The 15,744-nt window shown below is 31.3% G+C and overlaps 1 protein-coding gene across 2 annotated transcripts in view; it reads right to left on the reverse strand.

Annotated features, from left to right (window-relative positions):
- LOC143918335 (uncharacterized) overlaps positions 1 to 15,744 on the reverse strand; it is a 41,811-nt gene continuing 26,067 nt past the window's right edge. For both annotated transcript variants that reach the window (XM_077440180.1, XM_077440190.1), the window contains exons 3-7: positions 12,867 to 13,111; positions 12,146 to 12,282; positions 2,585 to 2,663; positions 2,307 to 2,475; positions 1 to 2,008 (exon numbers count right to left, since the gene is read on the reverse strand). In XM_077440180.1, coding sequence (XP_077296306.1) covers positions 1,129 to 2,008; positions 2,307 to 2,475; positions 2,585 to 2,663; positions 12,146 to 12,282; positions 12,867 to 12,957 — 1,356 coding nt within the window. In that variant the 5' untranslated portion in view covers positions 12,958 to 13,111 and the 3' untranslated portion in view covers positions 1 to 1,128. The remainder of the gene's footprint in view (positions 2,009 to 2,306; positions 2,476 to 2,584; positions 2,664 to 12,145; positions 12,283 to 12,866; positions 13,112 to 15,744) is intronic.

Consider the following 15,744-nt stretch of genomic DNA (forward strand, 5'->3'; position numbering starts at 1 on the left):
GGTATTTTAAAATATTTTATTTGTCTTTAAGCAAGTGAATGCAGAATGTACATATGTATTACTTTTATATAAATTGTATTTTCACATTGTATTTTCACTTTTATATAAATTGGTTGAATATGCATCATTACTACACTAAAAAATCAAGAAGTCATATGTACATATGTACATTCATACATATGTACATACATACATACAATGTTAGCAATGACTTAAAATTGCAAAATTAAAAAAAATGGATAAAACTATCAATAAATCAAGAGAACCTTGATACTGAATTAATTCAAAAATAATTTTGAAGTTTGGTGATATTAAAATTATATTATATTACGTATGTACTATATATTTATCTACAAATGCAATTGTAAAAAAATGAATTGTGTTATTATTTTAACTACATACTTAAATCATGGCAGCATAATTATTACTACCTACTTGATTAAAATAAAGCAATGACTAATAACCTTTTAGGAATCACACTGAACATCCTTTTGCGATATAATTCATTACCACTCTAAATTAAACAGTCATAGAACTGTTATAGTTAATATTAGCAATTATTTGTATATTAAAAAAAAATGATTACTTCTAATGCAGATGAAGTAGGAATGATGTTAGGAAATACCTGTTTTATTTACAAAAATGAGATTGAAATAAATATAAAATATAATGTACAACTAAGAAATAAGTAATTATGTTTTAAATAATATATAAAATTTCGTATCTTAAAAAACTAAGAATAAATATGTTTGTGATGGTTAATAATTTCTTGGAGGACTAGTGAAAAAGGTAAAATTCAGAAAAGTTCTTATCTTACTACATTTTATAAATTTATTTGAATGAAAATAATTTACATGAAACACTTTTTGAATAAGAAGATTCAAATAAATTATTGTCTAAAATGTAATTTTAAAACATGTTTCACGATCATGATCATTTAATAGATCAATAAAACATTTTAACACAAAATCAGTTATTCCATTCTGAAAAGTGTATAAATTTTGATAATAGTATTGAATAAGTTTTCTTCGAAAATTGTTTCCAAAATGGAAAATCTAAATACATTTTACACATACATACATACAATATTTTGACATCCATCAGTTATTTTTAATCACGCATAAAGAATTATTCAGTTGAAAAGTCATGAACTTCAACGATTGTTTTCGGATGCAAAGCACTTAATTGATTGTCCATTAAATATGTTTTTTGAGTGACATTTTCTATGGAATGTGACAATTTTTTGTTTTTCTTCTCTTTTGACTTTGATTTCTTCGTTTTGTTTTTGGGATTTTCAATATTGATCAAATTTCGATGCTTTATGTTATTTATTTTGTCTTGAAGAATATCTTGATTTTCGACATCGTTACCTATACTTCGTTCTCTATTTTGTCTGTCACGCATTCTTTCTTTCCTTCTTTCAAGATTAATTTCTTTTTTCCGCATGCGTTCTAAACGTTTCAAGTGTTTTTCGATCTGGACGTTAGACAAGCCCGTTTTTCCAGACTTTAGCGCTTTTACATTATGAATGTAAGCAGATTCTGGGTTTTCTTTATTTTCTCTATAACCAGGGAAAGGCTTTTTCTTTCTCGGATATCCTTTAGTAGAATTTCTTCTTCGTTGTAAAAAGGCAAATGCATTGTTGTTGGTAATATTTGATCTTCTTAAATTTCCAACTATGTATGATTTCGGGTTTTTGTTAACATAAGGCCTATTAGCAACATTATTATTATTGACATTGTTTTTCCTTTGTTTATGGTGAACGTTAATGATGTTGGTGTCAATATTATATTTGTTATGTAAATCTGGATGTAGTTCATTATCCTCTTGTTTGTCATAAACATTGCTATGTATAATCAAATCAGGAATCTGAATTTCGTTAGGTTTATGACCGTTGCCACCAGCATTCCATTTTTGTCTTAGACGATTTCGCTCGGATTTTCGAACTTTACGTAATTTCGCTTGACATATGAAATAATTTTCTGTTATACAATTGATTGGACTCCATCTGTAATTTAATAAAAATATAAATCAAAAGAAGTATTAAAGATGTAAATTATAACTGATTTTAGTTAAAAAAAAGTACACTTACAACAAAAATAGTATGTGCTACTTAATTAGATAATATTGTCGAAAATCTATACAAAAATCACTACATGTAAAACCTCACTTTTAAAACATAATGTGTTTATTTTTAGCAAATCTAATGATTCTAATAAGTTTGACTTAATACCAACAGTTGACAAAATCCAGTATTGATTTTAACATACATACATACATACATATATGTATATAAAATTTCATACCTGTATTCAATATTGGGGTCCATTGCAATACAATGCCACTGAAGATCTTCTGGTGGAAGATGTCTCAAACGGGAAAATGACTGATATTTCATTTCACGCATTTCTCCACCCCACTTCCATGAGCGAGCATTCCAATCATATGTACCACCAATCCAACGGGCATGTTTCTCTAAAAAATAAATAATAAAAATAAAAGTTAATATTTTCACAATGCTTAATATGCAAGTTCTATGTATTTACATATATAGAAACCATGAAATCAAATTAGGAATACTAACCAATTTCAGGTTTATTGAGATATTCCCGTAAGTGTTTATCTTCCCATCGTTCAGGAGCAGTTAAGTGACTTTCACGATCCTGAAATTTACAAGATTTTGCTATAAACAATTAAAGGAAGAAACATGATTATTATTTATTCATACACTTATGGCAAGCTGTGCATTAATTGCTTTGCAAAATTACAAAGGACCCTTGAGTGACAGCCCTGAGCATTTAAATTCTTGATAAATCTTAGCAGACATTCCAACAATGCTAAGCATCAGCTTGGCTGCGGTCTGTGGCACCTGACACATTTAGCTACCGACTATAAACAAACCTCAAATGGAAAAAGAACAAGGAAACCAACCAGACACGTTGTGTGTACACATTGTTTAATTTTTATTTTCAGCAATGAACCGAACTTTAGAAAATACTTGGTTGATTATTCACAAGATTTCAGAAGCCTAAACGAATTACATAATTAAAAACAACATCTCACACATGTGTAATAATATGTACCAACTAATAGGAAGCGTGTGTGCCTAATTAAAAAAAAAACATGTCTTCACGCGAGTTTTTTTCATTAAGACATTACACGGTACAATTAAATGAACCAATTTGAATTATCTCAACAAAAGAGATGACTCGATTGATATAATTCTCAATTAAAATTGATATCAAATGGAAAGAACCACGCATCAACAAACGGGAGATAAGTCGCTTTTCGAATGGAATACATAAATTACATTTTGCTGACCACCTCATTCATCTTTCACGATTGTCGAGTCCCAAGATAAGTAAGTCTACACAAATCCTGTATTGAAAAGTGCAAAAAATACAGTAGTCGTTGTTTCATTGGGGTATCGCGTGTTTATAGAAAGGTCGTCCGGTATAACTCGTTCGATCTGATGAATAATGGAAGAAGTCTAAGATTCTAGGATTCTTATTGATTTTGCCGAAGAAAACGTACGGCGAGCAGGATAAAAAAATACAGCGTACGATTTATTTCATCCAATTAATATGACGTTTAGTTTCCGCTTTCTCTTCTTAGAAATAATGGAGTTCTTCCAGGGAGTGTCGACCAGTGGGACAGGTGGCTTCGAATGATGCACTTCTGGGTGCATACATATGTGCAAATTCTTCAGTTAATCTGATTTATGACTGGTCGTAAGTTCGACCGACATGTTCGCTTGCTGAATGACACTTGCGTCATGGGCCATTAATCAAAGGTGACTTCTCATCCTTTACAGGACACTGAACATAGTGATCGCCATTCATAAATATACATAGGTAGACAAATGCGTTTTGGTTCATGAACTTCGCCATATATGAGAGTCAGAGATTGGCATTCATAATGATAGGTATACCTAGCATTTAGCCTAACATATTTACGGATATCTCTTGTACCAAACAGTGTATATCATATTAGCGAAATTGAGTTTTATATCCAGAGCTCGAAATGAAACTTTTCACGAAGGGAGCGCTCGATAATTTTCAAAACATGCTTTTGTTTTTTTATTATATTTTATTTTATTTCATATAACATCAACACTCGCCTTTACAGATCACTCCAAAGCGACGAGTGCATAAGCAAAGGATTTATTTAAACAATGTGAATTCATACTAAAATCCACAGTGACATCTATGGAGAAGTTTTTGTAGCATTTTATAATCAAATTGGCGAACTTCAAGATGCTGAATAACTTGAGATTAGCAAGAGAGATAGGGAGAGAGATGCCATTTTTTACAGGAACCGTTTCAATGAAAATCAGAAGTCACAAACCATGATCTGGCCAGCAGCGGGACTAAAGTGGGAATTGAACCCCCGTATATATGTAGTGGGACTTGAACCTCGAACCTCGAAAGCATAATATGCTAACCACTAGTCCTCGCCGCTGTTTATGTATTATATAAAAAGTCATGTGCATTCAAAGAAGTATGGCACGCTGTGTGCTCGGCATAACGAGGAAAGACAGGAAGTGAAATACGTGGGTGAGAAGTATGACAAGGGTAGTGGACATAGTGGTTAGAGTAAAGAGATTGAAATGGCAATGGGCGGGCCACGTGGCTAGAAGAATGGACGAAAGGTGGACAGAAGAAGTTATAGAATGGTACCCGATAGAATGCAAAAAAAGTAAAAGGAAGACTGCATGGAAAATGGGTAGTCGAAATAAGTAAAATGTGTGGGGTGAGATGGATGAGAGTTACGCAAAACAGAGACGAGTGGAGACTTGCGCAAAACAAGCGTGTTGGAGAGGCCTTCACCCAGCAGTGGATGGTTAGTGGCTGTAGATGATGATGATGATGACATAAGTATATGCCTATAGTATTTATATTTAAAATTTACGAAAAGATACGTAAATGTTGGGTTTTTTTACGAAAGGGAGCGCTACGTTTCCGGATTGTACGAAAGGGAGCGGCGTTCCCATGCGCTCCTGCCCATTTCGCGTCCTGTTTATATGTGCATAATATATTGGTAAAATAGTGTGGGAAATTTCAGTGTTGTGAAAGCGGTCGTAAAATCAAATTGCACACTCGCATTTAACCCTGTGCACTCTAGTTGCGTTTTATCGGTTCATAAAACCGATGAAGAAGTTGCTGAAAGTTGAACGAACTTATTGTCGTCCGCATTTTTCATCGGTCGGGTTCAAGATCGCAACGTTTCGAAACTGTTTTATTGCTTCAGTCTTCTTGGCAAATTGGTCTTGACCAATTGAATCGCGTCCAAGCAGTGAGATGCTGCTTGCATTATTGGAAATTATCGGTCACGTTGGCCCGAAGGGTCGGCCCGAAATACATGAATGTACATTGTATGTATATATTAGGGATCCCAATCGAATATTAGAATATTCGAGTACTCGAATTATTCGTCTGATTTTTCAGCCATTCGTTATTCGAATATTTCATCAACTATTCGAATATTATTCGTGTATATATTTTTTTATAAAATAAATACACAAAATCAATATGAAAATAGTGATGACGACGAAGCCGACGATTATGAAGAAAATTAAATATGTAATGGGGATAATTGTGATGAAAATGAAGATAATAAGGAAGATGAAATGTCTACATGTGAAGAAACGGATTTTTATTCATTAAATACAGAAATGTTTGAAGAAAATCACTTTTCGATCGATAATAATCTCTACGAAATTTTAGAAAACATCAGAAAAAAATACGAATATCACCGGCGAAATATACATTTTTAGAGGAAATCATAATGAAAAATTTAAATTATTATTGCATGTAAAAATGAGGTGAAATTCAATGGCATGATAAGACGATTTATTCAAGTTTACGAAAGTGTAAACATAGCACTAAAATAATATAATTTTGATACTGTTTCTAAGAATGAAATTGATATTTTGAAAATTTTAATTGATGTTCTTACTCTCGTTGAAACCGCAATCAAAGAATTAAGCAAAATTAGTGCATCTTTAATAACAGCAGAAGGAGTTTATATTTTTTTATCTTATATTTTATGTGTGTATTTTAGTTTTATATGTTTTTTGAATTTTCTTAAAATTATGTTCTATTAATTGTAATATATTACATATATAAATATAATGTAATTTATACTTAGTACATATGTAATTACCTTTTTTTAATTTTAGAATATATTCGAATATTCGAATAGCTCTTGATTTACTATTCGATATTCGAATAGTTGAAGTCAACGAATATTTGGGATCCCTAGTACATATGTATAGTCGTACACTCGGCCAATTAAATCTAATTTTAATAATATATTTGCATAATTGTATAAGTATCATTGAGAAAGGAAAATCGTATTTTTGACAATTTATCCATGCAAAATCTAAAGATATGTCCCTGGTTTCTGCCTGTGTAGACCCGGGACAAAAATTCCCGAGAATTCACGGTATTTTCTACATCTCGTGTCTTATCGGGAAGTCTTATCTCGAATCCCGGGAAAAATATTTCAATCAAAACGTTCTTTGAATGGGTTAATATAGGCGAATGTATATCCTACGATGAAATTAATATATAGCGAGTACATATGTACATCAGTGGCGGACGGTGGGTGTTAATACCGGGTGTGCTGTGTATGCCGTAGGGCGTAGGGTATAAAATTAGCAATTAAAAAAAAATACTCGTTTTGCATTACAAAAATGTTTAATTTATTAGTTATTTATACATAAGTTCAATGCGACGTTTCTGAGACATAAACTTTTCAATCACGTCTGCATAGAATGTGTCTTTCTGTTTTAATTCCACCAATAACTTTTTTTCTATTGAAATTAAGCTAAGGCCACATAATCTATCTTGACCTTGCGTACCTCTATAGCAAGTTTTTATTCTTTTCAGCGCCGAAAAAGAACGTTCTGCTGAAGCTGTACTGCTTGGTATCGTTAATATTAATTCTCCCAGCTTAAACACCTCTTTAAAACCAGATTCGAGGTTATTTTTTGTCATGAATTGTATTAATTCATGAACAGGTTTCTCTGGAAATTCAGAGCTGGAATATAGCACAATGAGTTCGTTTTTCAATCGAATATAATCAAACAGTGATCCATAAAAATCTTTTAATTTATTAATTAAAACATTTGGAAAATTTTCTTTATATTCGTCATATTTATCATTACAAAGAAGGTGGAAATATTCTAATTTGGAAAGTGAAGAATATCTACGTTCGACTTGTGCGATTATGCTATCAACTATTTTGAAATATAATTGACGAAATGAAGTTTTATCTTCTACTTCTGAATAATTTTTTAATCTTTGTGGCCTACGATCATGATCATCATTTTTTTCATTTAAATAATTATTCCATAACATTTCAAAATTATTATCCCTTTCGTATTTCAGTTGCTGCAAAACATCATTAATTTTTTTACAACAATATAAAACGTCCGAAGATTTAGATTGAAGAATGTTATACAAAACATCAGTTATTCCAAACAGTTTTGAAAAAATTTGAAGAAGTTTAATTGTTTGAAAATCCTCTAAAAAGCCTAAAAACCCTCGTGCTTTTATAACAGTATCTGTGTCCCATAATTCACAATTTTCTATAACATGTCGAAAAAAATCTGTAAATTGACTTCTGTATTGTTGTACTGTGCTACTTAAACGAGATGTAAAATTCCACCTTGTGGGTGCTACAGAGGGAAGTCTTTTTGTCACAAATTCCTGTAAAGCGAATACTCTTTTGGAAGATTTTGAAAAGTATGTAGACAATCCATTTAAAGTTTGAAAAAATGATTTACTTTCTTTAATATCAGAAAGACCTTGCTGCAATACTAAATTCAATACATGAGCATAACAGTGTGTAAAAAGAGCAAAAGGATAAGCATTGAGGACTTTGGATTGCAAACCATTTACGTGTCCACTCATTACACTTGCTCCATCATAAGTCTGTCCAACCAATTTGTCTTGAATTTTAAATTCTTCAACTATGTTCACCACGTGACGGAATAGACCATTAGATGTTTTATCAGCACTAACGTCTGTAAAACTAATAAACCGTTCATGTACATTGCCTTTACATACAAAACGTAAAACTGTTGAGAGCTGTGATTTTGTCATTATATCTGAAGTTTCATCGAGAATAATAGCAACAAAACTTGCTGACTCTACTTCATTTTTTATATGAACTTTAATAACATGAGCGATTGCTTCGATTATGTCATTTTGTATACTTGGAGAAGTACCACGAAAGGTAGTAGCAGTATTTAAATGAGTATCTAAAACAGAATCATATTCTCGAAGAGCATTTAGATATTCAATGTAATTGCCTTTGTTTACGGAATTACATGACTCGTCGTGACCTCGCAGGGACAGTTCTTGTTTTCCTAGATAGATTATTGCGTTAATAATTCGTTTTAAAACATCTCTATTTTTAATTACTTGTTCATTATTTTTTTATTTTTTTATTTTATTTTATTTTATTTTATTTTACGGTCAAGAAAAAATTGACCATTTTACATGTTGGAAATAGAGAAAGAAAAAGAAAAAAAAATTAAAATGAAATATAAAAGAAAAATACACATACATTCATATACTACAAAATAAATTACATTATATTAAAAAAATATTTAAATAAAATAGATTTCATGTTATATTTACTAACAATGAATAAATCGACCATGGATAATTCGTTTCCAACTCTGTGCAGTCTCAACATAGCTGAGTTCAATGAGTAATTAGTGGTAAACCTGGGCATATCAAAAAGATGGTTACATCTAATTGATCTACCCGGCACATGGAAGCACACTAAACTCACCAAGTCAGAGCATTTAATAGTGCCATTAAGAAGACCACACAGAACTGAAATATCGTTAATTTTCCTTCTGTCATATAATTTTAGCAAATTAAGTTTCCTATAAATAATAACGTTACTGACATATGACTTTTAAAAAATTTAAATTTGATGAATCTAGTGAACTTTATTTGCACTGACTCTATTATGTTAATTTGTTTCATTAAATAAGGAGACCAAATGGTAGAATTGTACTCTAATTGGTTTCTAACCAGAGTGGTGTATAAAATTTTAATCGTATTTACATTTTTGAAGTGAGTACTATTTCTTATTAAGAAACCAAGTGTTTTGATGGCATTTTTTGTGATAAAATTTATATGAGAATTAAAAGTTAATTTGTCGTCAAAAATAACTCCTAGATCTTTAATTAGCGATGATGATGGTAATGATTCATTATTTATATGATAATTATAAATAATTTTGTTATTTGACCTACTGAACCTGACAACAGAACACTTCTTAATGTTTAAATATAATTTATTAAAAGAACACCAATCGTTTAATGAGTTTAAATTAGTTTGTAAAGTAGCACAATCGTTAGTGTCTTTTATACATTTAAATATTTTTAAATCGTCTGCAAATAAGAGCACTTTAACATCATTAAATATATTTATAATATCATTTATAAAAATATTGAATAGGACTGGTCCCATGTGAGATCCTTGGGGAACGCCATTATGTCGACTTATTTCGGCTTTACGTTGACTGTCAATTAATACGTCGATTCGTTGTTTGCCAAACATTTGTATGGAAAGAAATGATTGAACGTGTGCCTGCGATCCTTCGTGTTTCTTCAGTGCTGCTGTCAAATGGTTGAGATCAGCAAATCCTTCTTTGTTCCACACATTAATATCTTTGGAGAACAATAAACATGGCCAGCAGAAAAGTTTGGATCGAATTTCACAGCCTGTAATCCATTCGAATTTTTTATAATTTGAAACGCAAAAATGTCTAGTGTAAACTTTTGTTTTTTCTTTATGCAAACTGGATAAATTTGGAAGAGACGGACACGGTTTCCCATCTTTAATTATTTTTAATTTTATCTCAAAACTTCTATTTGAAAACGGAATAGTTAAAATGTCTTGAACACTGTTAGCCATTATTAGTTATTAGAGGTATGACTGAGATACGAATGACCATAAAAATACGAATGTGCGAAAAAGTACGAGAGCACGTGTCGCATCGCATTCGGTCAATTGCCGAGTGGTGCGGTGCGGTGCGGTGCGGTGCGGTGCGGTGCGGTGCGGTGCGGTGCGGTGCGGTGCGGTGCGGTGCGCGGTGCTCTGAAGTCGTAGCACACCGTACGTCTTAATATCGCGAACAAACCTATACAAGCGAATATCCGCCTGCACACTCCAACCAAACCCACCAATTTGCTGCACGGCATAGGTATTCTCTCGTCGCGGCGCACAAACTACATCTAACATCACACAACACGCTGCAGACTGCACACCACACCATACACCATACATTTAGCGCACGCGGTAAATACACCATACACATCAATGCCTGTTTATACAACAACACATTATTTTGTATTAAAATACTACTTTATGTGGTCTTTGGTTTTCACGGGTGTGCGCCGCACACCTAGCACACACCCAATATACGCCACTGATGTACATATGTATGTATGTATATCCTTTTTCTATTGACGATTCCACGATGGAAGAAACTCTTTTAGATTCTGATGAAGATGAGACAATTGTGTTTGTTGATGAATAAATAATTAAATAAGGAGTTTTCAAAGACAAATCTACAAAATAACGTGAATATAAATAGCCTCGATTTTAAAAAAGAAATGACAATATACATAGAGAAAAAATAGATAGTCAAAAAATGTGTTTTCGTCCATTTTAACTGTGAAACCAGCTTCGACCGAAATTTTTTCCAAGGAAATATTTGTGCCAAATCTAGAAAAAGGAATCTCATGCAAATATTTAAGTATTCTTAAGAAGCTATTTCAAATAAATTTATTTTTATAATTATGTACATTTTTTTCAGTTAATAGATAATTATATTGTTCAATTTTTTTAAATAAACATTTTTTTTATGAATAAAAAATAAATTAAATTGAGATTTTTTTTACATCATATGTCCCGGGAACCCGGCAACGATCCCGAGCTCCGCCCCGTGTCCCGTAATTGTAAAAGTCCGGGAAAACAGAAACCCTCTGTCCATATAATAATTTAAACTCAAGCCTTCTTTGATATCGTTTACATACTAACTCTGCAACTGACGATTAATTTGTAACATGTAAGGTATGTATGTATGTATATTCATAAATTACTGATTTTGATCATAGGATTAAAAAAATAAAAGATATATAACATAAAAAACAACACAGAAATAAATCAGGTATTAACGTGTAAAATTGATTTACTGACAAAACAAATTTCTAGCATACAGGTTGACTTTACTCGAATTTATGTTGAAAAAATTACATATTTCAATACAGACTATTGAAATATTGTTTTTTTATTTTCAGAAATAAATTAATATATACATACTATATGTATGTATGTAGTTGGAATCTGTTACATCAATAAAACAAGTGTTGGTGGTTACATACTAGAAGTCCAATTGTATCTATGTACATACTTAATTTCAAAGCATATCTGAAAATCTATTATACACACATTTTAACGTACTTTCTGTACTAGTATTTTCAAGGAATTTCTATTTTCATTTTAATTGTAGTCTGAACGTACCACAGTCCATATTTAGCATTTCAATTACAGGGCATTATGTCGCTTGGCAAAGCGACCAATTGTCAAAATAACAAATGAAAGACATAATTCAAAAGAAAGTTGGCTAATTGAACCAATTTACGAACGTGGAAAGTTTCAATACGCCCATTATCACCTACGTTAGGAATTTACTCGTAAATAAAAAATTTAGCCCTCGCTGATAACACGTAAAGAAACGAGTTTCGCAAGGTAGAGTTTTATTACCGCTGTTTGTCGTACAAACAATACCTACGTAAGAAGCAATAAAATTGTACCACACACATTCGCAAAACGTGACGTAAAACATAAACAATGTGTAATCGATACTTAACACACAAAATGACTGAAGCATTTAGGATTTAATTGGGTACAATGTAGGTTGCTCAAGAGTTGACCTGAAGAGATGCAATGTATAGGTACATGCACATATACATGCATAAGAGAGAGTTTTCTTCCATTGGAACTTTCATTTAACATATTAGGAATTCTAATAAATACATACAGTAAATGTAAAGTCATAGAACTATTATATTATTCATTAGACTATGCATTAAGGATATAATTTAATTTACCTTGCAAGAAAAATGAGCGTCCTGCCAAGTGGCTGCTTGTTTTGAAAAGTAATAACAACTCATACCCAGACGTATGAATTCAGGTGGACAAACGTAGTACATTGAATTAGAATGAACCTCTGAAGACTCCGTAGAAACTGTAAATATAATGTTATATTCATTATCCTAAATACATCCTTATTATTTAGGTAAACACTTTGTTGTCTCAACCGTATGAATCTGAATTACGATAAATTTGGGGTTTCCCGTTGAACTGAATTTTTTATTTCAACGGGAACGGCTTTTGATAAAAAGTACTAAAATATTTTTAATTTGGAAAAAAAATTGAATAGCATTCAATCAAATTTCTTATAGTATAAAACAATTGACATTAATGTCTGATAATATTATTTTAATATTCAAAAATAAAAAATAATTGTGTTTTTAGTCAAAAAAAAAAAAGTATTAATGTAATACATTTAAGGGAAATCGTATTCAAAAGAAAAATTTAAAAAAAAAGATGTTTTTGAATTGAATTAATTATTTGAAATCGATTTTATTCGAAAAAATCATTACTATTTGATATCAATATATGTATGTACATATGTACATATTGTGTGAAATTTATCCGTGGAAATCAATTTAGAACCACGAAATTTTGTATATTATACTATCTAATGCCACTCGTGAACACTTTGAAAAGTTTCGACAGTTAGAAAATTGTTAAAATAAGGAAAATTACCTTGAGCATTTATATAAGGAAACGCTGTTATGGCCAACACAATTCCGATTGAAGCCCATTTGAGTAGTTTACTATTGTATTTCGTATTCATCTTGACGTTCGTGTGATGTCTTGGCAGTTGTGGGTAAAAATGGCAATCTTGTAATCACACCATCACTTCGAATTTTATATTTCGTCACATCTCATGTCACAACGTAAGATCTCTTACATGTCTTCAGTTCCGTTTTCGCGGAAATCAAATATATCTGAAACATATACACAAATGATACTATTACTTAACGAGCACAGAACCACCTTTTGACTAACGCTGATAATGCTACATGCTATAATTTACTACCCTATTAGTTGTGTGATTAATGCAGTTGACGACTTTAGTACAGGGTATTTGTAGCGCAAATATGCGGGGGAGCATTTTCTGCATTGGGGTCAGCGATCGTCCACCTTTTTACATCACGAACAATGGACGAATGCAGTGAAATGGGATTTCATTGTTCGGTGAACATCTGTCGACGCTTTTCGCATCGATCATTAATCGAAGCGTGAATTTTTAGCATTTTAACACAATAAATCTGGAGAGCGTGTTTCGATGCTTCGACTCGCCATATTGCGTGGGCTTGATAGAACATTTCTATCCATCGGCGACGAAATATCAGTAAAAGGCATTAGCATATCGATGTGTAAAATCGTAAATCAAGGTTCGTATTACCGAAATTCGAAATAATTAAATCGAAGATGAACATCAATCATTGACTAGTTGCTTTGAATTTCAATTCGAACATTAATAGCGCATTATTTTTTGGTAAAAATAGTCGTTAACGAATGGTTTAAACATCTAGCGGAAAAGATAACTATGGTTCATTTGTACGTCGGCAATTATTATGAGGTCGATTTTCGAGATTGCTATGAAGTCAATTAAATGTAATTTACGTTCTCGTTCATATTGATTTACGGCGATTTTCGTTTAATTCAGAGTACGACTTGAATTGAAAATGATACATATAAATATATCATTTTTATACACATATGTTTATATGTGCATACATATGTATATATACTATATTAAACAATACTCTTGAATTATGTACATATGTATGTATGTTCTGGTCGGCTTTCATGTTGATTTATTTGATAAATGGTCAAACACTAACATAAATTTTTCGAAATTGAATTTTTTTTTAAGTATACTTACATATGTACAGGTATGTATGCAGTCCGTTCCATTGTATCAACTTGCAACATCTCGAGACTCGTTTACTCAACTTTTCAACAGGAGTTTGTATATTGTATATGTACAAAAGTGATTTTGTATACATGTTTGTAATATCTTTAATATTATGATCATCCATAAATTTTTAACCCATTAACATTTAAAAAGACATTTAAAAATTAATTCTTACTATATTTTTTTAATAGTTAATTTTTTTTCTCGAAAATAAGTATGTAAAACATTTTCGTATATGTGTTTTGTACGAACTCGACAACGAAATACACCGAAAGAGTTGGGAAAACGAGTCTTGAGATATTGCAAGATGGTGGAACGAGGTAGACCCAAATGTGGGTATGTATTTATGTATTTTCGATGTTGATAAAAATTTGAATAAATTATTTTTAAGTTGTAAATTTAAAGTGATTCTCCAAAAAGGATTCGACCCACCCAAATTAAATTTACACCAAAACATCAATCTTGTGTACTTATCGTGTAAAAGCAAACTATTGAAATTTAATAATGCAATAAGTATTAATGAAACATAAAAGAGATACCATTTTTATGAATGCATATTATCCTCGTACATGTAGGTTGGTTCCTTTTTATAGTAATATTTACGATCGCCTTCTATCGACGCATAAAAATGTTAAACTTGTGATCAACGATGTGAAATTGTATAAAATTGCAGCTTTGTTCGGTAAAATGTATGCGAATCGTATCACGATTCTTAACGGTTAACTGTTTTCAACAAAGTTGTATTGCCACCATACGATAGCTCTCAAAACACGAATACAATCTAAAATTCATTCAAACTGATTAATACTCGAAAGGTCGTTTAAGCTTGTTTTGATTTTGGATATATACATAATAAGTATTTTTATTGCATGGAATCGTTAATATGCCAATAATACAAATCCGCACAATAAAACGCGGAGTTGATTTGATATAAGATTTTAACACATGCGTAAGTAATATATTTTTGTTGTTTTTTTTTATTGACGATAAAACTAAAATATGTAGTTTTAAAAATTTACATAAGCACTAAATAAACGGTTTGTATGCAACTAATATTATTTCGAATGGATAAATAAAGAAATATTTGCCTGTCAGAATATAGTCAATTTTTATGTTAATTTATTTGTAAGGGCAATTGTAGGCACAATTCTCAGTCTGTCATTAAAATATTGAAAGTGTAAGTGTCGCTGTCTACGTATATATGTATGTATGTATGTATATCGATGTTACGCTTTTAAAATAATAATCATTTACAACGGCAGTTTTTTTTTTCAATAATACAAGTCCATAGTAAATTTGATACATATCCACATGTACATCCGTACATAAAATGCCTTTTATTATTTGCGACGAGCGTGTGGGATTGACTTGCGACATTTGCTTAAAAAATGTATGTAAATTTCGTGGAAACATCCGAGAATGCAAAATATGGGTTTTTGTTGAATAATTAATGTGCTATGTTGTGGTTGTAATAATGAGTTTGAATACCGTTAAATGGAAGAGACGCGGCTCTCGTTTGTGGTCACTTTTTAGAAAAAATACAAGAAAAATAAAATAAAAGAAAAACTTAAAAACTAGCGTAGATACTGCAGGAAGTTTCGACAAAAGAAATACTGTACTGCTGTATTTAGATACGAAACATTTGAAAACAGGCAA

Source organism: Arctopsyche grandis, chromosome 1 (assembly GCF_051622035.1).
Source record: "Arctopsyche grandis isolate Sample6627 chromosome 1, ASM5162203v2, whole genome shotgun sequence".
Lineage (NCBI taxonomy): Eukaryota > Metazoa > Arthropoda > Insecta > Trichoptera > Hydropsychidae > Arctopsyche > Arctopsyche grandis.